Source organism: Schistocerca gregaria, chromosome 4 (assembly GCF_023897955.1).
Source record: "Schistocerca gregaria isolate iqSchGreg1 chromosome 4, iqSchGreg1.2, whole genome shotgun sequence".
Lineage (NCBI taxonomy): Eukaryota > Metazoa > Arthropoda > Insecta > Orthoptera > Acrididae > Schistocerca > Schistocerca gregaria.
Window position 1 is genome coordinate 209,009,366 of NC_064923.1, and position 27,190 is coordinate 209,036,555.

Here is a 27,190-nt window from a genome sequence, read left to right on the forward strand (position 1 = left end):
GTTTTCAGACATGTGGACAGCATGCAGAACATATTTTGAACAGTGCACTTTGTTTTGCAATATGTTGCGTGACATTTGCGTCGTGATTCATGACGAACTACACATCTTATAACAAAGTACCTATGAAAAATCCTGCGAGACGGACTTTACCACTTTGTTTCTCATTAAGTTCTGCCCTTAAAACATGTACCTCGTAACCAGCCTCCAATCGAAGAAACGTGAGCTGAGTTCAATATGGCGGACTCCAAGATGGCAGATTGCTCGTCTCGTGACGTTTAGCCCCTCCGAACGTTTGGGACACCCTGTAGTCTTGACTGGCCGTGTACCAGTTTCTGCATCACCTGGCTAGTATGATTTCTACGACTAAGGTCAGTTGAGAGATAAAGCTAGTTTTCTCGCTCTGGCATTAAAGAGAGGCTATCGTCTGAAGAGCTCCCAGACTCAAGTGTTACATTTACTCTGTGTTTTGAGCATTGAGCAGTGAGGAAGCTGTGTGACAAAAGAGCTTACGTACGGTGTCAGCGAGGTCGAAGAAGCGGCTGCCGCCCGGTGGGAGGCGCAGACTGGAGACGGCGCCATCCACGGAGACCTCCATGAAGGTGGGGTTGAAGTGGACGGCGAGCGTGTGCCAGGCGCCGTCCGCCACGGCGACGTCGCTCTGCAGCTCTGTGGGTCCATTGCCCTTGTTGAGCAGCAGTCGCGGCCGGCCGTCCACCAGCTCGAGGGCCACGAAGTCCGACTGCGTCGTCAGCCCCGCGTTGTACACCAGCAGCCCCAGCGGCGACGCCGTCTTCACGTCCATGCGCCACCTGCGTGCCACAGCCACCAGCGTCACACCTTACCCATTCTGGAACTGTGTGCCCCATCGGAACTTTTGCTTTTCGCCAGTAAAACTTTTACTATCTGAGCTATCCGGGCACACTTCTCACCTCGCCTTACAACAATGATTACCAAAATACAGTGGGTAACTGAAGCAAGCAGAAAGATTTGTGTGTTCAACAAGCTACACTGCTGGCCACCCAAAATTCAACAACCTGAAGGAAGCATCCAAATCAAGAGTAACTTTCAGCTGTCGTTAGTGGCGACGAAAGACGCAGATAATTAGTACTGCAGTGAAGGCGCACATCATGGGGGCCAGTAGCGCCATCTTCAACCGCTCTATAAAGGGTGAACACACGACCGTGTGGACGTGCCGGAATTGTTCTTCTGTGCAATTGTTTTGAATAAGCAGCTTCAGAACGCCTCGTAGAAGAAAGCGAACGTCTTTCATGCATCTTTCGGAATCCGACCGAGTAAGAATAGTTGCCTATAAGGATTGCGGGTTACCCTACAGAGAAATTGGAGATCGTGTCGGACGGAAACAAACAGCCGTAATGAGGATCTGTAATTGCTGTCTGCAGAAGAGAATGAGGGACCAACGAGACCGATTTCACCCACCTCCTTGCTACACTGCAAATAATAATGGGCATATTGTGCGTCACGCAGTGATTGATCTCTCACCCACATCAGGAACTATATGACAAAATATTCGGTCTGTTGCGCAACAAGCAGTGCTCGCGCATACGATTCGTCGTCGTTTGCAGCAGAGTAGGCTGTCCGCAAGGCGTCCATTGCTGTGTTTACCACTGCTGCAACACCATAGGCGTTAGCGCCGGAAAGGGCGCAATGAACGACGGATATGGGCAGTGGAATGCTAAGATATTGTTCTTACCGACGAGTCCCAATTCTAATAATTTCTTTCATAATACGGGGCCACAGTCGTAATATATTTCTTTAAAGTCATTACCGCCATTAGACTGTTGTTTATTTGTGTGGTTTCATTTACACTTACACGATCATGATTTCGGCTTCAAAGTGCCATTATCAAGTGTTTTAAGCGTTATACGGTGCCTAAGATGACATACTCTCGTATTAAAATACACTATCAGACACATTTTCTAAGGGTCGATATTTCTGGTAACGCCTACTGCTTTGTTTCATCACTGAGTATTCCAAGATGGTATACTCACTTGGTAATGGCACTTTGAAGCCGAAATCATGATCGTGTAAGTGTAAATGTAACACTGCAAATAAACAACAGTCTAATGGCGGTACTGACTTTAATGAAGTCCCAATTCTGCCCGCACTGCCACGATTGTGAGATTATAATCTGGAGTCTCAGTGGTGAGAAACTACTCCTGTATGTGGTATTATGGTTTCGGGTGTTACTGGATTCCACTCCCCCCCCCCGCCCACCAACACCTACTGTCGGCAGACAAACTAGCTGGAGCTACATCTGTTGAGAAGTGTTGGAGCCTGTTGTCCTCCCATACGTTTGGAGCTTGGCGAAGGGCACATTGCAGCAGGATAAAGCGCGACCGCACTTGTCACGCTATCTTCAAGACCTCTTCTTCGGACTACGTTGCAGCTTTGTTCTCACTGTACTCCCGACCTCTCACCTACGATAAATATCTGGTCGATGACTGTTGAACTTTGACAATATGTAAAAGCAGCATGGACTGCGGTACCCCAACAACACATCCAGAGCCTCTTCGATTCAAAGCCGAGGCGTGTAGCACCAGTTATAGCCAGAAATAGCAACAACACCCAATAAGGATTTCATCATCTTCCTCACTTCACATGGGGCTGTATTTTCAATCATATGATCTTTGTTGAACGCGTAATATCCCAAACCAATGTGGTATCTTGTGGTGGTTCTTGGTGTTGCGTTTTGGATGGCCGGCAGTGTAGATAAAGAGACGACATATACAACATTTAACTCTGGACCGTCGCATACAAAAGAGCTTTCGGTCAAATATAAAGGAACAGATTGTAACATGCCATTCTAGTTAATCATTTGATCACATTCTCTAACCAAGTACACAATTCATAAGGAGTGATTAGGGGCATGTTTGTAATTACTGTGCCACTTTTTAAACTCGTAATTTTGATTTTTGCCTGATTTCCAATATAATTAATAATCATGTTCTTTGACACCATAATGTTATTATTTTAAATAAAATTACCATTTATCGCACATTCCAGAAAACTCTATTGTTAGCAACCAGCTTGAAAGTATGTACAAATTATTAACCAAATATCCGATTAAAAGAGTGTTACATTTATGAAATTACTATGTTATTCAGATTTATTTGACTTGACTGCTTGCAAAACCTCTCTCATAAAATTTCGTTATGAAAAAAGTTTTAGCAGTTTTCTAATTGTCAATCATGTTATCATGTACAACCAAATTATGTAAGTCGAATTGTGAAAATTCATAATTTTTATTTAAAAGTTTAATTACATACAGACTCCAATTGTGAAAAATTTTAGAACGTCATTTATATGAAGGTTTCTGGACCCACCAATGTGGAGCCTTGTCGGAATTTGTTGTAGTCATAGTCCAATAACCTTCTATGTTAACATTTGTCAGTACGCCTTTTTTAATGGAAAAGATTTTGTCAAAAATTGGTGCAAGTACAATGAATAAATAATATCTAACTGAAAAAGTGATCTTGTTACTAGACGATAGGCAAAAGCCTAGGCAGAAATTCAGTTATACTTGCAAAACCTCTACATCTACATCTACATCCGTACTCCGCAAGCCACCTGACGGTGCGTGGCGGAGGGTACCCTGAGTACCTCTATCGGTTCTCCCTTCTATTCCAGTCTCGTATTGTACGTGGAAAGAAGGATTGTCGGTATGCTTCTGTGTGGGCTCTAATCTCTCTAATCTTATCCTCATGGTCTCTTCGCGAGATATACGTAGGAGGGAGCAATATACTGCTTGACTCTTCGGTGAAGGTATGTTCTCGAAACTTTAACAAAAGCCCGTACCGAGCTACTGAGCGTCTCTCCTGCAGAGTCTTCCACTGGAGTTTATCTATCATCTCCGTAACGCTTTCGCAATTACTAAATGATCCTGTAACGAAGCGCGCTGCTCTCCGTTGGATCTTCTCTATCTCTTCTATCAACCCTACCTGGTGCGGATCCCACACTGCTGAGCAGTATTCAAGCATTGGGCGAACAAGCGTACTGTAACCTACTTCCTTTGTTGTCGGATTGCATTTCCTTAGGATTCTTCCAATGAATCTCAGTCTGGCATCTGCTTTACCGACGATCAACTTCATATGATCATTCCATTTTAAATCACTCCTAATGCGTACTCCCAGATAATTTATGGAATTAACTGCTTCCAGTTGCTGACCTGCTATTTTGTAGCTAAATGATAAGGGACCTATCTTTCTATGTATTCGCATCACATTACACTTCGCTACATTGAGATTCAATTGCCATTCCGTGCACCATGCGTCAATTCGCTGCAGATCCTCCTGCATTTCAGTACAATTTTCCATTGTTGCAACCTTTCGATACACCACAGCATCATCTGCAAAAAGCCTCAGTGAACTTCCGATGTCATCCACCAGGTCATTTATGTATATTGTGAATAGCAACGGTCCTATGACACTCCCCTGCGGCACACCTGAAATCACTCTTACTTCGGAAGACTTCTCTCCATTGAGAATGACGTGCTGCGTTCTGTTATCTAGGAACTCCTCAATCCAATCACACAATTGATCTGATAGTCCGTATGCTCTTACTTTGTTCATTAAACGACTGTGGGGAACTGTGTCAAACGCCTTGCGGAAGTCAAGAAACACGGCATCTACCTGTGAACCCGTGTCTAAGGCCCTCTGAGTCTCGTGGACGAATAGCGCGAGCTGGGTTTCACACGATCGTCTTTTTCGAAACCCATGCTGATTCCTACAGAGTAGATTTCTAGTCTCCAGAAAAGACATTATACTCGAACATAATACGTGTTCCAAAATTCTACAACTGATCGACGTTAGAGATATAGGTCTATAGTTCTGCACATCTGTTCGACGTCCCTTCTTGAGAACGGGGATGACCTGTGCCCTTTTCCAATCCTTTGGAACGCTTCGCTCTTCTAGAGACCTACGGTACACCGCTGCAAGAAGGGGGGCAAGTTCCTTCGCGTACTCTGTGTAAAATCGAACTGGTATCCCATCAGGACCAGCGGCCTTTCCTCTTTTGAGCGATTTTAATTGTTTCTCTATCCCTCTGTCGTCTACTTCGATATCTACCATTTTGTCAACTGTGCGACAATCTAGAGAAGGAAGCACAGTGCAGTCTTCCTCTGTGAAACAGCTTTGGAAGAAGACATTTAGTAATTCGGCCTTTAGTCTGTCATCCTCTGTTTCAGTACCATTTTGGTCACAGAGTGTCTGGACATTTTGTCTATTCAAACCCGAATCAAAATTCAAAAAATTAATTATGAGGCAGACGCACACGCTTAAGATTCAGGCCACATTACTGCATGAAATCAGATTAATAAACCAAAGGAATGGGAGGGGGAAATTGACTAATTTCAAAAATTAAAAAAAGTGTTATAACAAGAAAAGATTAGAATAAACATATTAATTTATTCAAAGAAAGAACGAATATTGAAATGCAGCTGACTCTATGCCAAAAAAAGTTAAAGATACAAAAAAGCACCATAAGCTCAAAATAAAGCGAATCTTCCGTTTGACAAAGTTGCTTCGAAAGTTTGAAATTGGCACACGTAAGCGCAACTGATGTTCTGGAAGAACTCGTGATTTTCCTACTGATCGATTACAATAACTGCTTTGCTGATAACTATGCATCTACCAGTACACTGATGGACGTGGAACAAGTAATTACAATGTTGAGACTTAATTCTGATCAGCGATTGTCCCAATATATCGGTATTGCTATTATTGCTCCCCATAAATTACCAGTGAGAGACATGCAAAATGTTGCCTCTGTCTCTGGCTCTCTGAAGTGCGACGCTAGGATTGCGATTCTGCACACTCGAACACTGGACCCCCGACTGGCTGCTCCAATAGAGACCGTAGACTGTACCGATGTCTTCAGCGCTTAGGTCCACCTTCAAGTCCCTTCTTATCTATCAGAATAGAACAGCCTGCTCTTTCCTTACCACCAAGCAAACAGGACTGACAATAATGTAACATTTACTCTCTCTAAGCCAAAGGTATAATTGCTTCTTCAGCAAAATATCCCATCCAAAATGGGCATCATGATAAAAAGCCCCGATGACTTCTCTGTCGTCCCCTCTTCTCTAAAAGACTTCCTTCTATGTTGTCTCACCTCACGTCATCACATGAATTTTAACAACTGACAATTTTGCATACAGCAACAGGGCTCGCTTACCAGGTTGTGGGAAAGTTAAAGAACTGTGCCTGTGGCTAGCCACTAATTCTTCAACCTCTACATGTTTCTTTAAAAGCTCGAGGGTTTTTATGTGTTGAACATGGCAGAATGCTGACCTCTTGCTGATATAAGTTCTCTCTTCCATCTCACAGTTCTGTTCACCTCGCCGGAAAGGAAACATGCTATAACGCCAAACAGAAGATACTACCATCAGGGAGCCCCCCGGTGACGCAACTTCCACCCTGAAAACCCATCTCTGTCTACCTGTGACTTGGTCCAACTCTGTGTCTGTAAATGCCTGTCCCAGCTACATAATAAAGGTCAGCGTTTTCTGCTACACCCTCCATCACCTGTCCTGTGTCCAACATGGGTGGCGTCTCGCAAGCTCTCTCAGAAAAGTTAAGAACAGAACCAGCACCATGTTAAATATGAAAAAAGCTAATTAAGAGAAGACGTCACCAAGAAGTCAGAATATAAGGTCACTGCAGTCATATTCACTCTTCAAAACTATTATTGTTACATCGTGCTTCCTCGTCATCCTCTAGATGCATTATCACATATAATAAGAAGAGACAATCGAAATGGCTGGCCATTTCTCAGACTTACAAGCGTTTTCAAAAATTGATCCCATTTGGACGTTACCAAAATGGCTCTGAGCACTATGGGACTTAACAGCTATGGTCATCAGTCCCCTAGAACTTAGAACTACCTAAACCTAACTTATCCAAGGACATCACACAACACCCAGTCATCACGAGGCAGAGAAAATCCCTGACTCCGCCGTGTACGTTACCATCCGATATTTTGCCTCACCCATGATGTACACTGGAAATATAGCAATCACTTCAACCACTTTTTATAAAGTTCAAATTCATGTAAAAAATTATGATTTCTCGCAAGTTAATCGAGTAGTAGCCACTTGATAGATATGTACCTAGAAGGGCGGTTTGTGATGGGAGTGACGCTCCATGGTATATAGTCACTGTAACAAAACTCATGAAGATGTAGAAGGTATTTCGTAGTAGCCACTTGATAGATATGTACCTAGTAGGGCGGTTTGTGATGGGAGTGACGCTCCATGGTATATAGTCACTGTAACAAAACTCATGAAGAGGTAGAAAGTATTTCGTAGCTGGTGCAAGACGAATCATAGAGCTGCACGTCGCGAGATGCTGCATGAAACATATTTGGCTCTCAAGAGAAAAATGCATGAAACGTTCAACTACTATTGTAGCAGAATATAATCGAAAAACTTCTCATAGAAACAAGAACATTATTATAGTATAAAAGGTCAGTTGGTGGCATGAAAGTTAATTTCCAGATACCAATGACGAGACATGAACTGAAAATAAGGGCAGAAAAGCAAAGCAGAGGCACAGACTGTATTTTTATCTGTTCCTTTACAAACCAAAATCTAGAGGTATTTCTCAATTTAATACTCGTACCACTGAAAAGTTGTATGGATATTAGAAGCAGTGTTGTTGAGAAACAAATGGAATCGTTAACATTGCCCAGTCGAATACCTGTCAGATCCTACTCAAATTTTCAGCGATTTATCCTCTCTTTTGACCATAATTTACATTACTCGAACAAGAAACTGTGCCTAGTGGTTGGAAGAAGGCACAGGTCACTTCCATCTACAACAAGGACAGCAGAAGGGACCCACAAAACTATCGTCCCATTTCCTTGACGTCAGTTTGTCGTAGAATTTTAGAATGTATTCGCAACTCAAATGGAATCGTTTAGATTGTATGTAGTTCCATAGCCCGATCGAATACCTGTAGGATTCTACATCAAATATGTTATTTATACCGTATATTAATGGCCTTGCAGACAATGTTAATAGTAAGCTTAGACATTTTCGCAGGTAGTTACCGGTAATCTAGTAATGCCTGAAAAAAGCTGCACAAAGAGTCAGATATCAATAAGATTTCGAAATGGTGCGAGGACTGGCAACTCGTTTCAAATGTTCAGACATGTAAAGCTTTCCGTTTAGCAAAACGAAAAACGTGTAAACTTTGATGATAACTGCAGAGACTCACAGATGAAATCGGTCAACTCAGACAAATACTTGCATCTAACAAGCAATTGGGATATGAATTGGAACTGTTACACAGTTCAGTCGTAGATAAGAGTTATCTTCAGTGTTGTGAGGGAACCGAATACCTCGTAGGCATACCGACATTCTATCGTCAGGAACACCTGGTCATGAAAAACGACAAGCCATTTAGCTTGTCTCTTTTCATTCAATATGATACTTACTTCAACCAGAGAACAATGCAGAGGTAGGATCTCACAACAATGCTTTTAAAGGCTAAACATGACTGCAGTTACTAAATGTGTTGACTTTTTGGTGACTTATTTCTTGAATAGCATTTTCACATTTCACCTGATAGTGTATTTGTTCTTTGCGTTTCTGAGAGAGCTTGGGAATCTCATTCACATGTGGTGGAGGTCCAGCAGAAAAAAAACGAGCTTTGTGATGCAGCTGGGACACAGGTGTTCATGGAAACAGAGTTGGGCCGTGCCGCAGGTAGAGAAGTGCTGTCAAGCTGGAATTTGCGTCGTCGTGCAGTTTCTTGGCGGAATGCAGCTGTTGGTCAGTTTTATGGTATGTTTGCACATTTGCCTATCGAGCAGAGAGCTGTGGCATGGGAGAAGGCCGGTGCACAGCACATACTAAGAATGTCTAAAGCAGATAAAAATCTCTCGCAGTCTAAAAAACATGAAACTGTCGTAGATTTAGCAGCTAGTCTCTGGCATAGTTCTTTAACTGTCCCGGGACCTGAGAAGTGAAGCTAGCTGCTGGATGCGAAATTCCGATTGTTAAAACCCATGTTATGTCCCGAAGTCGCATCATACAGAGGGAAGTATTTTTGGAGAGGAGGGTACGATAAAGAGGTCACTGGACTTTTCTTTTTAACATGATGCACATTCTTAATGGGATATTTTGGTAAAGAAGCATTTACGCTACAGGCAGACACTCAGACACTAGACAGTTGTAAAATGATTAGTGGCCATGTTTTCTTGGTGGTAAGGAAAGAGCGAGGTGTTGGAATGAGTCAGACATGAGATATTTCGACGCAGGTTGTGGTGCTGAACACAGCTTTGCAATATGGAGCCGCCACTGGAGCAGTGAGTCGGGGGTCCAAAGTTCTCTGTGCGATCCTAGCATCGTACTTGAGACAGCCAGAGACGGAGGCAACTTTCTGCTCCTGTTGGGCTGCTAATTAACGGTGAGCAGTTATAGCAGCACCAGCATATTAGGACCATACCACACCAGTATTTAGTCTGAGCAGTACTATTGTGTGTTCCACATCTATCATTGGTAAATGCATCCGTTTTTTTTTTTCAGTTTAACATTCGGCCAAGCAATACTGTAGTTATTTCAGAACATATGTTGGGCTTATAGGTGCCAATTTCAAAGTTCCGAAGTATTTTTGCCAAACACAAGATTCACTTTGTACAAGTTCATGGTACTTTCTTATGTTTTTAAATTCATTCTTTTGTCAGAGTCAGATGGCTTTCTGTATTTCTTTCATCGTGCATCTTTTTATTATTTTTATGCGTTAGTTTTTAACTATTTTCGTATGAGAAATTAGAAGCATCCTCGTTTCGTTATTCCACCGATGTTACCGTGTATACCATGTGTAGAAATATGAAACCGGAATTTCCCTGTAGATGGTGCTGGCCGTCAGTGTAGGGCACGTGAGACCACGTCCGCAATGCCATCTGCTTCCTGTAACGGTTGACGACGAATGTCAACACACAGTAATCCAAGTTCCATACATCTGCATCTGTTACAAACCCGTAAACAAGTCGCCTTTTATGTCTACGAACTACGATTTTCGGACAGCATTGGTTATCTGTTATCATTTAAAGAAAACTGGTGCAGGATCGCATCGAATTTTCTTGTCGAAGCTCTCCGCGATCATGCTTTTAGGATAACATACTGTTTCGAGTGGTTAAAAATAAAAGAGGCAATTTTGACGTGAGAAACGACGAGCGCGGGAAACAACCGAAAAAGTTCGAAGATAACCTTTTGGATGAAGATGATGCTCAGACTCAACAGGAACTCAGGGAACAATGGAATATGTCGCAGAAAGACATTTTTCTTCGCTCGGACGCTACGGGAAAGGTGCAGAAAGTGAGAAGATAGGTTCCGCATGAACTGAAAGCAAATCGGAAGACCACTTGTGAAATGCTGCTCACCAAATACAAAAAAAAGATGTTTCTTCATCGAATAGTGACAGGTGATGAAAAATGGATGTATTATGACAATCCTAAGCGTCGTAAATCATGGGTGAATCCCGGCAAACCATCGACATATACTGCGAGATCAAATCGCTTTGGAAAGAACAGAAAATCTGTGTTTGGTGGGATCAGAAGAACTGCTAAAACCTGGTGAAACTGTTAACACTGATCGCCACCAGCAGCAAGTGATCGATTTAAATCTAGCATTACGTGAAAAACGACAGGAATATGTAAACAGGCAACACAGAGGCATATTGCTCCATGACAACGCCCCATCACACACACCAAAACGGGTCAGGGAAACGATCGATGCGTTCAATTGGGAAATACTAGGGCATGCGGCCAGTTCTCCAGACTTGGCTCCGTCCAATTATCGTCTAATTGCAACATCGGGACACGTTCTCGCTGAACAACGCGTCAGTTCGTATGAAAATTTACGAAAATGACTCTTTGGCTGCTTCGCTTCAAAAGAAGAACTGTTTTTATGGTGTGGCATTCATACACTACTGGCCATTAAATTGCTACACCACTAAGATGACGTCCTACAGACGTTAAATTTAACCGACGGGAAGAAGATGCTGTGATATGATTAGCTTTTCTGAGCATTCACACAAGGTTGGCACCGTTGGTGAACCCTACAAAGTGCTGACATGGCGAAAGTTTCCTACCGATTTCTCATACACAAACAGCAGTTGACCGGCGTTGCCTAGTGAAACGTTGTTGTGAATCCTCGTGTAAGGAGGAGAAATGCTTACCATCACTTTTTCGACTTTGATAAAGGTCGGATTGCAGACTATCGGGATGCGGTTTATCGTATCGCGACATTGCTGCTCAAATACAGAACGTCGTGCTGGATCCCAACGGCCTCCTGTCACTAGCAGTCGAGGTGCAGCCACGTCTCGGTCCCTGAGTCAACAGATGGGGAAGTTTGCAAGACAACAACCATCTGCAAGAACATTTCGACGACGTTTGCAGCAGCATGGTCTATCGGCTCGGAGACCACCGCTTCGGTTACCGTTGACGCTGAATCACAGACAGGAGCCCCTGCGATGGTGTACTCAACGACGAATCTGGGTGCACGAATGGCAAAACGTCATTTCGGGTGAATCCAGGTTCTGTTTACAGCATCATGATGGTCGCATCCGTGTTTGGCGGCATCGAGGCGAACGCACATTGGAAGGGTGTATTCGTCATCGCCATACTGGCGTATTACCCGGCGTGATGGTATGGGGTGCCATTGGTTACACGTCTCGGTCACCTCTTGTTCGCACTGACGGCACTTTGAACAGTGGCCGCTACATTTCAGATGTGTTACGACCGGTGGCTATACCCTTCATTCGATCCCTGCGAAACCCTACATTTCAGCAGGATAATGGACGACCGCATGTTGCAGGTCCTGTAGGGGCCTTCCTGGATGCAGACAATGTTCGACTGCTGCCCTGGCCAACACATTCTCCAGGTTTCTCACCAACTGAAAACGTCTGGTCAATGGTGGCTGAACAACTGTCTCGTCACAATACGCCAGTCACTACTCTTGATGAACTGTGGTATGGTGTTGAAGCTGCATGGGCATCTGAACCTGTACACGCCACCCAAAATCTGTTTGACTCAGTGCCCAGGCGTATCAAGGCCGTTATTATGGCCAGAGGTGGTTGTTCTGGGTACTGATTTCTCAGGATCTATACAATGAAAGTGCATGAAAATGTAATCACATGTCAGTTCTAGTATAATATATTTGTCCAACGAATTCCGGTTTATCACCTGCATTTCTTCTTGGTGTAGCTATTTTAATGGCCATTAGTGTAGCTTGCCAGAGAGCTGGGAGAAATGTACAAATAGCAATAGTGATTACTTTGAATAAAATATTGTTTATCAAAGTACAGAGGTGTAATTATTGCAACCAACTTCCGGTTTTATGCTCTTCGAGGTGATCCGTTGCGCAGCGCTTACCTGACGCCGGTGCGCGAGATGAGGTTGGGCAGCGCTAGGAAGGCGTCATTCTCGACGAAGCTGACGTCGCGGTCGCTGGCGGCGTCGAACTCGGGCGCGCAGGTCCAGGTGACGCCGTGCACGTCGACGTGGCCGTGCCTCTCGCGCGCGCGCCGCAGCACGTCGACGCCGTTGTAGCGCACGTCGGCGAGGCAGCCGCGCAGGTTCTCCAGGTGGCCCAGGAACAGCTCCGAGAAGTCGCCCTGGCTGCCCACGAACAGCCCGAAGTGCACGTTCAGCTCGAAGAAGCGCCCCGGCAGCTTCTCCCTGCAAAGGCGGCGCCCGCGGGGGGCTCAACAGGTCTGCCCTCTCTACACCCGCGGCGACTCGTTACCGCCAGCCGTGGGCGCCTCTAATCAGCGGCGGCGGGCCACACTCGGCAGCCATTACTCACTGAGCGCAAACGAGGCGCCACAGGGAATAACAGGATTAAGATCTCCGCACAAGGGAAGAAGGGTCTGGATAATCTATGCAAATAATGCCCGATTCTAATACCATTTCTGCTGCTTCTCAACAAGACGTTAACGACAAACTTCTCATTCCAATTTGGAACAGTCGAGGTGAAGAAATTCTGCTGCTTGAGGAGCAAAATAATGCTTACCCCACGAACGATGTAGGAGACAGACTAGAACAGCCAAAAAGAGCATCCCACGACAAATGAAGTAGACTCCAAAATGCAGGAAATGTAACCACAATTGCGAATATGAAACGGCATCGGCTGAAAACTGAGGTGACTAAAGTCATGGGTTACCTCCTGATACCATGTTGGACCTCCTTTTGCCCGGCGTAGTGCAGTAACTCGACTTGACATGTAGATTCAACAAGCCGTTTTAAGTCACCTGCAGAAATATTGAACCATGACGCCTGCATAGTCGTCCATAAGTGAGGAAGTGACCCCTTGGAGGGTTTCGCGTACCAACTGCCCTCTTGATGGTGTCCCTTCCAGTGGTCCCGAATGTTTTTCAAACAAATCGCAAGCAATTGTGGCCCTGTGACTAGGCGCATTGTCACAGATTAAAATTTCACTGTTGTTTGGGAACATAAAGTCCAGAAATGGCTGCAAATGGTCTCCAAGTATCTGAAGCCGACCATTTTCAGTCAATGCTCATATAAATGTAGCTCACACCATTGCGGAGCCACCACCAGTTTGCACTGTGGCTTGTTAACAACCTGGGTCTATGGTTTCGTGGCGTTTGAGCCCCTCTCGAAACCTACCATCAGCTCTTACCAACTGAAATCGGGACTCATCTCACCAGGCCACAGTATTGCAGTCGTCAAGGGTTCAACCGATATGGTCAGCAGCCAAGAGAGGCGGTGCAGGCTATGTGCTGCTACCAAAGGCATTCGCCTCCACCGTCTTCTTACATAACCCATAAACACTAAATTTCGCCGCACTGTCCAAACGGATACGTTCGTTGTAAGTCCCATATTGATTTCTGCGGTTGTTTCACGCAGTATTGATTGTCTTTTACGTCTGACAACTCTACCCAAAAGCCGCACCTCTCGGTGGTTAAATGAAGGCCGTCGGCCAGTGCGTTGTACGAAATTTGGTACTCTAGGCGCACTCCTGACACTGTCCATCTCGTACTATTGAATTCCATAAGATTTCCGAAATGGAATTTGCAGTGCGTCTAGCCCTAATTGCCATTCCGCATTCAAGCTGTATTAATTCAAGTTGCGCCGCCGTAATCACTTCGGAAAGCTTTTTACATAAATCAACAGAGTACAAATGGCGGGCCAACAATGCATTGCCCTTTTATACTTTTATACGTCCTGTACGCGATACGACCACCATCTGTTTATAAGCATATCGCTATTATCATGTTGTATATTGGAATGACGACAGAGAAACTTCGTGCTGGACCAGGGACCAAAACCCGTATTTGCCGTTTCATGCGAGCGGTAGCTTTAATCACTTCTGCTACCCGTGCGCGAACCACGTCCTAACGTAGTCCTTATGTCACAACCTCCACTCGTACGTTACGTATATTTCTGTCAAAGAACGTCACATTTATTTAGAGCTAGGGCTTGGTATTGGAGAATAAATAAGAAGAAGCAGAGCCTATGTTATTAAGAAGTACAGTGCCAAATTCCTTCGTATATGCGGGCTTGGAAGTTCGCGTCTGGTCGTGATTCGTGCACGGATAACCGAAGGCGAACGCTCGCGTAAAGTGGGACATCCGGGTTTGAGACCCAGTCTGTCACATATTTTCACTGTCGCCATTTCAATACACAGTCGATGGGTGTTCATAATCACCACCACACGTATATTTGCTGTTTCTTGACGGTTATACTCGCTGCAGTGCCTGTTGCTTCGGACATGCTCGCGTGTTCGAAGTTTGCATCGTTCTTCCTAATAACGATGCCACTGCTATTTTGTATTTATTCGTCAATACCGGCCTCCCCATTCTCATGAAACATGTTCTTCCTTGATGGGAAGATTGGCTTCGGCCATCTTTCGTACACAGATACTCGAACGTTCAAGGCGACTCCTCGCGTAAAGAGGGGAATCCAGGTTTTAGTTCCTCTCTACCACGAATTTTCGCTGTCGTCATTCCAAAACAGAGCTGCTGGAGGTTCATACTTGCAACTGCGACTACATTTCTGGAATTTCTTGTCGGCTGTGGTCGCTGCAGTGCCTTTTCCTAGGGACGTGCATACATGCTTGTAGGATAATTGCATTGTATTTTTTAATGACACAGGCACTGTTATCTCCCCTCTACTGGGAAATTTTCATAACGACAGTCGCTAGCAGCGTTCTAAATCCTTTTGACACCGCACAAAAGTAGTTATAAAGACAGCTTGAATGTGCCGTACGGAAGTGAACCATGGGAACTCAGACAAGCAGAAAAACACTAAATACGAGGGCTTGCTGAAATATAATATTTGCGAATTTGTTAAGTAAAAATTCCTAGAGGTTTTTGAATGGGACAAACACTGTTAATGTTCTAAATCTTTATTCTTCATGTCTGTGTGATTCTATTTCAGTATAGTCGCCCTGCCACACATTTCCTCCCAACGAGAGATCATTTTGTTGATACTAAAATGGTTCAAATGGCTCTGAGCGCTATGGGACTTAACATCTTAGGTCATCAGTCCCCTAGAACTTAGAACTAATTAAACCTAACTAACCCAAGGACATTACACAACACCCAGCCATCACGAGGCAGAGAAAATCCCTGACCCCGCCGGGAATCGAACCCGGGAACCACGGCGTGGGAAGCTAGAACGCTACCACACGACCACGAGATGCGGGCTTTGTTGATACCGTCACTATAGATTGTTTCATTTACTTGACGAAACCACAACCTCACCTTTGCTTCCACTGCTTCGTTACTATGAAAGTGCCGTCCTCGAGTTTTGGAAACAGATGAAACTTGGATGGGGCCAAGTGGGGACTGTATGGAGAATGATCAGTGACAGCGAACCCAAGGCGTCGTCTTGTCGCGAACATGTCAGCGCTGGTGTGTCACTGGCATTCTCATGATGAAAGAGAGGGTGCTCCAGGGAAGAACTCTTCGAATTCGAAACTCGATAGCAGCACGTTGTTTCTCACATACCGACACAGTTAGGTTATACACCGCCATGTTACATGCTACAATTCGTAGTCCTCTAGCCGCAGATATCGGCAAATATTTAGACATAGAGAATAGAGATTTAGAATATTAATAACATTTTTAAAACTGGGAAATCTTTAAGAGTTTTCACATAAAAGATTGAGAGGCATTACTTTTCAGCACGCCTTCGTATTTTCCTTGAAGTAATTTCAGAATATATGTGAGTGTCATTTCGAGTACGTGTCATGTTATTCTGAACTCGGCTTGTTACCAACGCAGCTAGTACTTTGAGGTACCACCTCTTATAAAGAGGAACCAACCACATGTCCATAATAAGAAAAATGATTCGTAATGCACGATAAACTGGTTCTTATTCGCAGCTTATAGCCACTCTTGTCTAAAATGAATGACAGAGAGACAGCAAAGCAATGAAGTTTGCAGAGCGGGAATGAAAGTGCCAGGCTTAAAAATAGGCAGTGTGGCAGCATTTAACAATTTAGGTAGTGGTCACACTGCTAAGCACAGACTTGGGATTCTGGACGGACAATGATCAAAGTAGTGCGGAGATGTAAAAAGAATATCGTCTTGTTGAACTTAGAAATTGAGAAAGCTGAATGGACAAATTTAATATCTTCAGCAATAAAGAAATCTTAGAAGCAAAAGCCCGAATACCAGGATACGACTAGGCAATGAAATACACCTAAGAGCCAAAAAATTAAGACCACTTGCTTAATGGCGTGTTAGTCCAATTTCATTTAAAATGGTACAGGGATGCACATTTGGTGTAACTTGATCAATTTAAATTTTGCCACTATTTAGCAGCTGTCAAGCCCGTTTGTTTTATTTAATAGAAACATGTTAAGGACAAGCCTGACATTCTCAGTAAATTCTGTTAACGTGTTATTTGGGGTAGTATACTCGATGTTTGCCATTAAAGATCTTTCTTTTGTTTTCGTCACACTTTTCCATTAAAAAAAAATCGTCACTATCATCTTGTGAGATTTTACATTTGTTACTTTCTGTAACTGAGTGTAGATATTTCTACCTGCCGACTCATATGGGAAGACGTTGGACCACTCACGTATTGCTTATGGTGCAGGTCTATTTTGCCATAATAACTTACCATATACGTGTTAGAGCCGTATATTTCTGCTTCTATAAAGAACTAAGTTAATAAGTTCATGACTGCACGAATACACCGTCGTATGAAAAGTTACTGCATTTGCATTACAAAAAGGTTATGGCTGCCTTTGCGGAATACTGTTCATGCTATCAACGTAACCAAAACGCGTAAATGACAGCATCGAAACATTGGCCGTTAAGCCAACAAGTGAAGTGCCTACACGGACTACCCTGCTGCTTTCAAACACAATAACGATTGCCACACTTGACAGAACAGTTTACCAAGCACACATTATATGGTTTATGACGAACAGCTATTACCCGAACAGCTATTACTTGAGGGAGCCAACGATTTCTGGTAGTGACAGATTCACCAACCAGTCATTCCCCAAAAATTGTCTTTAGAACTGCAGCAGATGAGAGTCAAATAAATGAAAGTCAGCCACTCAGTTTTTAAGCAAAGGTTCCTCGCTTCTATTGTCTTCAGGGATACTGTGTCATACTACATTCTTATTCTCTATCTGATAATGCAAATTATTGAGACTGCCATGGAGTACAAATCTCTGTTACTGAACTGCACTCCATTCACTCTACGGGACACAAAGAATAACCAAGTTATAGTAACATCAGCTTCTATGGAGATTACTAAACATTGGTCTAATGGACTTTAAAAGACTGCTATCTTTTAAGAGTTCTAATGTTTGACATTCAAAGAATTTCTTTAATAAAATGGTTTATTCATGTTATTAATTATTAAATTTTCAGACTGATGCATGCGGAGGCGTCGTACACTTCCCTTCCTTTTCGTTTATTGGCGTTAGACCAGAAGGACATATAGCCAAGGTTGTGTACACATTTTATGTTTTTTATCGGCTCTTGGCCTGAAGGCCACATGGCCACGGTGAAAACATAAACAGCTCCTCATCCTCCCCCAAAATAGTCGTCGTTGGGACCTATGCACGTCGTCGCCCACACAGCTGCTGATACATATTGGCAGGAAGGTCCCGTACCGGCTCTCTTGCAGTAGTAATGACCTCTTCAGCCGAATGAAATCTACACCCGCCAAGGAGTGCATTCATACGGAGAAAGAAAAGTCGCATGGTGCGAGACACGTTGAACGGAGGCTGTGAGGAAACGGTGCCCTCTTGCTTTATGAGTTCCTCAAGGACAGATCGATGTGCAGTTGTGCTATAGTGTAGCAACAGCTAGTTCTTCCCACGCTAAAGCTCGGGAGGCTTGCGACGAACTGAATCGCGTAAACAGCTAAGGATCACATCGTTGTGGGTTTTGTTTACAGTTGCACCAGCTGTGTAGAAATCCAAGTCAACAATTCCATTTGAACACTTCAAGTATCACACTGCCTTTTAACCAGTGTTGTCGCTATTTTTCTGTGGTGGCGACAGTGACATTCTCTAAGTGGCGGATTATCGCTTCAGTTGCACATCGTACGGGGAAGACCATGCTTCGTTTCAGTATGATCCGACTGGCAAACGTCAGATCGCCACAGGACTACTGATCACCTCTCCATGAACCGTCATGTAATAGGCATGCTGGTCTTGCATGAGGATGTATAGCAAACTTTACAGGGAAGCATGAGACATGTTCAGGTCATCAGTCTGAATTTTGTAGCGCTTCCTGTGAAAGACTCCTATTGTGCTGTGAGATGGTTCACCGTTTTGAAACAGTTGGCATATACTAACATTGCAAACTCTTTAATCTTGCGAATAGGTCGGAATGTTTGTGGCTGAACAGTTCACATATCATCGTCCAAACAGTCTTCCCTTGCGTAAAGTCACAGTTCTCCGTAAACACTATGTGCCATTACGGTAAAATTTCTGCATTGTGTGAGACGTTTCGATGCTGATTTTGTATAATCTCTGGCAGATCTTCATGTTTATACATTATTTGAACTGCGATATCCTCAACTGTGTCTTGCTGGTATGAGAAAGGAATTGACCAAGTACGATACCATGGCGGCACCTATGTCCTCAAGTGCACTCAGAAATACACAAGATAACATGTGCAGCATACCAAATTGCGAGACAGGGAGTTGACCCACACGCAGATCGAATCTGCATCGCAATCTAACGACCATCGACTGGTTCACCAGGCAGCCTGAGTGTGGATTTTAGGTGGTGTCCCATGCTCATGAAGGTAAATTCTAGGGTTGTCCCAAACTTCGCTTCAGATAATACTGAGCCGTGCGCGATACATACCTAAGTTTCGTGCATGCAACCGTTCTCCGAGAAGATCTTTGCCTGGTTGCTGGGTAACTAGTGGGCACAATTCCGCATGGCGGAAGTGATGTGGCGCCGAGCGGTGATACACGGGCGTGCAGTCGTATGGTGAGGGAGCTGGCTCACTGGAGGTGTCATTTCTGAGTCACTGAACGATCAACCATTTGATGGCTGGGAACCTGGCCTGAAATTTTTTCTTAGCTGAAAACTGTAGTAATATCTTTTTTGAGCACCTCCCTCTGTCACTGGGTAGCGATCTGAACTTGTTAAACAACTGTCCTGAAACCCCATCATCCTGGTTATGTTGCACTTTTCAAGTGGTTTTTTTTCTGTGTTTTGACTACTAGCGGTCTAGAATGAGCTTGTTAATTAACCTGTTATACTCATTGTTGCTATTTTCAGCATGTATTGGGAATTTCAGGGAGCCTGTGATATATGTCGAATTTTTTGTAACTGCAGCAAGAGAGCAGTTACCGTATGCCACTGCGTAGCACGATGGTGGCCAGCTATGCGTGGTACATTGTTATTCTTTTAGTGAGCTGTGCTCTTAAAGAGATTTGCCTTAAGACTTACTTTGTGATATGCTTTTTATTTCCTAGTGTATGATGTCTAGTTGATTTCTCTCTCTCTCTCTCTCTCTCTCTCTCTCTCTCTCTCTCCCTCTCTCTCTCTGTGTGTGTGTGTGTGTGTGTTAGAAGGTGTTTTGTTAATACAATTTCATATGTTGCAATGGAGAATAGCATTGAAACTTCCTGGCAGATTAAAACTGTGTGCCCGACCGAGACTCGAACTCGGGACCTTTGCCTTTCGCAGGCAAGTGCTCTACCATCTGAGCTACCGAAGCACGACTCACGCCCGGTTCTCACAGCTTTACTTCTGCCAATATCTCGTCTCCTGCCTTCCAAACTTTACAGAAGCTCTCCTGCGAACCTTGCAGAACTAGCTCTCCTGAAAGAAAGGATATTGCGGAGACATGGCTTAGCCACAGCCTGGGGGATGTTTCCAGAATGAGATTTTCACTCTGCAGTGGAGTTTGCGCTGATATGAAACTTCCTGGCAGATTAAAACTGTGTGCCCGACCGAGTCTCGAACTCGGAACATTTGCCTTTCGCGGGCATGTGCTCTACCATCTGAGCTACCGAAGCACGAAGTATTGACTAAACACTTTTAAGATTATGTAAGCATTGTATTCATTACATTTAATCGTATTATGTAGGGAAAATTAAGCAATAAAAGCATTTTCACAAATACGGTAGAGTTCAAAAGTCAGAGTAAATACCCTCTTCTAACAGTAACTATTGTTCTACATTTCGCGTTACACACACATCAAAAAAAGTTTTGTATTACCTCAGTTGCGAGAGTTCCGGAACCTGTAAAGAAAATTTGAATGTAGATCAAAATAACATAATTTCCGCCCTTTTTATTGCTCATGAAAACCACACGTTGCATGTTGTACCACCATACAGCTAGACCTTCAGAGGTGGTGGTACAGATTGCTGTACACACCGTTACCTCTAATACCCAGTAGCACGTCCTCTTGCATTGATGCATGTCTGTATTCGTCCTGGCATACTATCCACAAGCTCATCAAGGCATTGTTGGTCCAGATTGTCCCACTCCTCAACGGTGATTCGGCGTAGATCCCTCAGAGTGGTTGGTTGATCACGTCTTCCACAAACAGCCCTTTTCAATCTACCCCAAGAATGTTCGGGTAGGTTTCATGTTGGAGAACACGCTGCCCACTTAGGTCGAGGTGTGTTGTTATCCTGAAGAAAGTCATACTCAAGAAGTGCACGATGTGGGCCGAATTGTCGTCCATTAAGACCAATGCCTCGCAAATATGCTGCCTATATGGTTGCACTATCGGTCGGAGGATGGCATTTAAGTGTCGTGCAGCCGTTACGGCACCTTCCATGACCACCAGCGGCATACGTCGGCCCCACATAATGCCATCCCAAAACAGCAGGTAACCTCCACCTTGCTGCACTCGATGGACAGCGTGTCTAAGGCGTTCGGCCTAACCGGATTGTCTCCAAACACGTCTCCGACGAAAGTCTGGTTGAAGGCATATGCGATACTCATCGGTGAAGAGAACGTGATGCCAATCCTGAGCGGTCCATTCGGCATGTTCTAAGGCCCATCTGTACCGCGCTGCATTTTGTCATGGTTTGCAAAGATGGATTTCTCCATGGACGTCGGAAGTGAAGCTGCACATCAAACAGCCAATTGCGCACAGTTTGAGTCGTAACACAACGTCCTGTGGCTGCAAGAAAAGCATTATTCAACATGGTGGTGTTGCTGGCAGGGTTCCTCCGACCACAATCCGTCGGTAGCGGTCATCCACTGCAGTAGTAGCCCTTGGGCAGCCTGAGCGAGGCATGTCATCGACTGTTCTTGTCTCTTTGAATGTCCTCCATGTCCGAACAACACCGGCCGCGGTGGCCGTGCTGTTCTAGGCGCTCCAGTCAGGAGCCACGCTGCTGCTACGGTCGCAGGTTCGAATCCTGCCTCGGGCATGGGTGTGTGTGATGTCCTTAGGTTAGTTAGGTTTAAGTAGTTCTAAGTTCTATGGGACTAATGACCGCAGCAGTTGAGTCTCATAGTGCTCAGAGCCATTTGAAACAACATCGCTTTGTTTCACTCCGAGATGCCTGGACACTTCCCTTGTTGAGAGCCCTTCCTGACACACAGTAACAATGCGGACGCGATCGATCCGCGCTATTGACCGTCTGGGCACGGTTGAACTACAGACAACACGGGCCGTGTACCTCCTTCCTGGTGGAATGACTGGAACTGATCGGCTGTCGGACCCCCTCCGTCTAATAGGCGCTGCTCATGCATGGTTCTTTACATCTTTGGCCGGGTTTGCTGATATCTCTGGCAAAAGGGACTGTGTCTGTGATACAATATCCACAGACAACGTCTATGTTCTGGAGTTCTGGGAACCGGGGTGATGTAAAACTTTTTTGATCTGTGTGTTATTAAATTAGAAAACTATCTTTACTACACACTTTTAATAGTAGCCTATGTGTTAATTTCGGCTGTAAGCCGATTCCAGATTTTTTCAAAGTCCGTCCAGCAGTGTCAGCATGAAGGCATAAGAAACATACTCAAAAACAGACTTTATAATATAATATGTTTGGGATTGTTATTGTGTATACATGGTTAAGAAACCCGGAAGTGAGTCTCGCTCTGGAGTTCTACGTGCCTGCCATTACGTTCCTCAACTGATAACTAATTCAAAACATACAGCCACCTTGACGAGTTATATATTTCCTGAATGCAGTGGCTGCTTTATTAAAGCAGCTGGCCAGCTCTTTGCTATTACGTAGGAATTTCTAGTTTTAGTCAGACTCGAAATAATTTTCATTTGTTTAACTGTGGAAACGTGAAATCTTTGTGTCGACCGAGTGTCTGCTGGCTCATGTAACTTGAACCATTTATTAATATCTGTTTGTTCTGCCACTCGCATTGCTCCTATTGTTAATAGATACCGTTCTTCAGGTGAAAGTGGAATTCACGAGTTTGGTTTCAAGCACGAGATTTCCTTTGTTTCAGAATGCTTTTGTTCTGGCGCGCAATATATGTGATGTGTGGTGAATCTGAGTGAAGGTGAGAACAATGCGCGCTTTCGTGTATCAAGTTAAACTGTACTGAAATCAAAATATCTTGCACTTGCTCATCCCATGCTGTCATTTTCTACAGTTAGATCCTTCGCGTTAAAACAGGCATTCTGTTTCAGGTTTAAATAATGTTTTTAACAGAAAATAGGCTGTTCTAATGGGATTTAAACGAATAAATAAAATCCGCGCATCTTCAGTTTTAAAGATATCAAATAGCTTGTAGTCCAAGTTGTGAGGGATGAGTAAGTCCACTCCATGATGAAATTTTACCAGATGTAGCACATAATTGCTTTCCTTTCAGTTTTTTGCTTCGGGTAAAACACTCTGTAAGGTGGCAGAATAAATTAAGGTGAGAGTTTTATACATCGCAAAGGGAAGGTGAACATAGTACCTAACTTAATTCGGCAATAAGGAGCAATTTTGTCTAGCAGTATGTGATGCAAAAAGGGATGACATTCAGTCAGCAGTAATTAACACACCGTTCCTATAGTACATGTTTGAGCGGAAGGTGAAACATGCAGCAAGAGGCGTGTTAGTGAGGAATTCAGAGGGTCGAGCCGAGGCAAGGCCGTGCTACAGGGGGTACCATGGAAACCAGTTAAAGGGGTGTCCCAGGCGGAAAGTCAATGACTGACCAGGTGACTCAGATTGGGAGAGCGAGTATAGTGGCCCATCTGATGGAGGACAGGAAAGGAAACTTTTAGAAAACTGCGTTTTGGAATTCCAAGTGGATCCAAAACAAGACCAGTGACGCATTTTCCGACCACATGTCCAGTGAGTGGAGTCAATGTACGCATTTAGGCATCTGGGACGGGCACAAAACGTCCGATTGGTGTAACGTGCTAGGAAGGAGAAAAAAGCCAAAGTTTCGACGCAGTTTAATGGTAGGGACCTTGCGATTGGTAGAGAGTGTTACCACAAAATAAGAGGAACGCTCCTGTTGGTCGAAAAAAGCCGTTATGTGAAAACGAAAAAACCCAGGTGGGGAGAGAGTTCGGCTATGAGTAAGACAAGACGGAAATTTTCGTGGACTCTTCTCTGAACTGGCGTCAAGTGCAGATTAGAGCACATTTGTTTGAATACTGCGTTCACAGTAGCTGATATCCAACTAAAAATTAACTGTAGCACCGTTTAGTTGCAACTGTGGAGAAACGAACCAGCCAATTAGTTAATTGCTCTCGTGAGCACTGAGAGAGAATTATAATATACACACTGCTACAACCATCCGCGTGTATATTGCCACATTCTAAGACTGGGGATGAGTACTTCTTCTCTCATATAACGAGAAACGTAGCAAAGGGGTAATTAGTTTTATAGGAATTTCAGCGGAAGAGAGCGGTCTAGCAGACGACAGCACATCGCAGCTTGAGGTAAATACCGCATGCAGAGGTATAAACTTGTTGGTTCACCAGTTTGCGTCCACTGCAAACCCGAGCGATCTTGGGTAATCGTTTTCTCAGTTTGTCACATAACTAACCATCCACCGTAGACTTGATTGTCATCCTACAAATAGTACCAAACTTCGAACCGGAATCAGATGATTTTCGTGGCAGTGACCAACATCATAACGTAAATGTACGAAAAATTTTGTAAAGAAACTTCTAGTTAAACTTCAATATTATCGTGTTTAGGAAAATTTAATCTTCTGAGAGTTAATATTTAATAATGTTGTGTTTAGGATTACTTCACTTTTTGATGTTTACGATATGTGTTATACTGACATCAGTCTTTTTTGTCACATTGAAAACTGTGTATAAGCGGTTATTTTTGTGCTAATATTGCGATATTAAAGACGTCATTGCAACTTACACGGTTGTCTTCAACCTTAGAGTAAGTAAACCACAAATATTGCACCTTCCAACTTTATGAGCAAGTTATCCTCTAGTTCTCACAGTACTGTTAGGTAGCTTCATAGAATAGTAGTGCAGATGTTATGGGTTACCAATGTGCATTCAGAATCGTTATCAAGTCTGAGCTTTCGGTTGAAAAATAATATATTAATTCCGTTGGGATTTTGAGTGTAATGTGTTTCCAGTTATCGTTACTGATTAACGTTTTGGTGGATGAAAATGTTTTCCGTTGCTGTGCAACATTTCAGCAATATTTAAATGATTGAATGTGTCCTACATCATCATCATCATCATTTAAGACTGATTATGCCTTTCAGCGTTGAGTCTGGAGCATAGTCCACCCTATAAAATTCCTCCGTGATCCCCTATTCAGTGCTAACATTGGTGCCTCTTCTAATGTTAAGCCTATTACTTCAAAATCGTTCTTAACCGCATCCATGTACCTTCTCCTTGGTCTAACCCGACTCCTCCTACCCTCTACTGCTGAACCAATGAGTCTCTTGGGTAACCTTGCTTCTCCCAAGCGTGTAACATGACCCCACCATCTAAGCCTGTTCGCCCTGACTGCTACATCTATAGAGTTCATTCTCAGCTTTTCTTTGATTTCCTCATTGTGCACACCCTCGTGCCATTGTTCCCATCTACTAGTACCTGCAATCATCCTAGCTACTTTCATATCTGTAACCTCAACCTTATTGATAAGGTAACCTGAATCCACCCAGCTTTCGCTCCCATACAACAAAGTTAGTCGAAAGAATGAACGTTGCACAGATAACTTAGTCTTGGTACTGTATTCCTTCTTGCAGAAGAGAGTAGATCGTAGCTGAGCGCTCACTGTATTAGCTTTGTTACACCTCGCTTCCAGTTCTTTCACTATGTTGTCATCCTGTGAGAATATGCATCCTAAGTACTTGAAACCGTCCACCTGTTCTAACCTTGTTCCTCCTATTTGGCACTCAATCCGTTTATATTTCTTTCCCACTGACATTACTTTTATTTTGGAGATGCTAATCTTCATACCATAGTCCTTACATTTCTGATCTAGTTCTGAAATATTACTTTGCAAACTTTCAATAGAATCTGCCATCACAACTAAGTCATCCGCATATGCGAGACTGCTTATTTTGTGTTCACATATCTCAATATCACCCAGCCAGTCTATTATTTTCAACATATGATCCATAAATAATATGAACAACAGTGGAGAAAGGATGCAGCCTTATCTTACCCCTGAAACTACTCTGAACCATAATTTACCGTCAACTCTAACTGCTGCCTGACTCTCTATGTAAAGACCTTTAAATGATTGCAAAAGTTTGCCTCCTATTCCATAATCACGTAGAACAGTCAATAAGTTCCTCCTAGGAACCCGGTCATATGTCTTTTCTAGATCTATAAAACATAGATACAATTCCCTGTTTCACTCGTAACACTTCTCCATTATTTGCCGTAAACTAAAGATCTGGTCCTGACAACCCCTAAGAGGCCTAAACCCACACTGATTTTCATCCAATTTGTCCTCAACTAATACTCGCACTTTCCTTTCAACAATACCTGAGAAAATTTTACCCACAAAGCTGATCAATGAGATCCCTTTGTAGTTGTTACAATCTTTTCTGTTTCCATGTTTAAAGATTGGTGTGATTACTGCTTTTGTCCAGTCTGATGGAACTTGTCCCGACTCCCACGCCATTTCAATTATCCTATGTAGCCATTTAAGACCTGACATTCCACTGTATTTGATGAGTTCCGACTTAATTTCATCCACCCCGGCCGCTTTATTGCACTGCAATCTATTGACCATTTTCTCCACTTCCTCAAATGTGATCCTATTTCATCATCATTCCTGTCCCATTGTACATCGAAATCTGAAACATTACTGATCGTATTTTCATCTACATTGAGCAACTCTTCAAAATATTCCCTCCATCTGCCCAAGGCATCAACAGGATTCACCAGCAGTTTTCCTGACCTGTCAAAAATACTTGTCATTTCCTTCTCATCTCCCTTTCGAAGACTGCTAATTACACTCCAGAATGGTTTCCCACCAGCTTCACCCAAGGTCTCCAACCTGTTTCCAAAGTCTTCCCAAGATTTCTTCTTGGATGCTGTAATTATCTGTTTGACTTTGTTTCTTTCTTCAACATAACTTTCTCTGTCTATTTGAGTTCTAGTATGTAGCCATTTTTGATATGCCTTCTTTTTCCTTTTACAGGCTGCCTTGACTGTGTCATTCCACCAAGCTGTTTGCTTCATCCTACCTTTATACACTACTGTTCTAAGACATTCTTTCGCCACTTCTAGTACTGTGTCCCTGTACCTTGTCCATTCCTTTTCCAGTGACTGCAATTGACTACATTCAACTA

At 43.6% G+C, this 27,190-nt stretch overlaps 1 protein-coding gene across 1 annotated transcript in view; it reads right to left on the reverse strand.

The window, feature by feature from the left end:
* Positions 1–27,190, reverse strand: part of LOC126266933 (chondroitin sulfate proteoglycan 4) — a 551,011-nt gene that overhangs the window by 494,454 nt on the left and 29,367 nt on the right. The window contains exons 3-4 of the mRNA XM_049971625.1: positions 12,397–12,702; positions 515–809 (exon numbers count right to left, since the gene is read on the reverse strand). Coding sequence (XP_049827582.1) covers positions 515–809; positions 12,397–12,702 — 601 coding nt within the window. The remainder of the gene's footprint in view (positions 1–514; positions 810–12,396; positions 12,703–27,190) is intronic.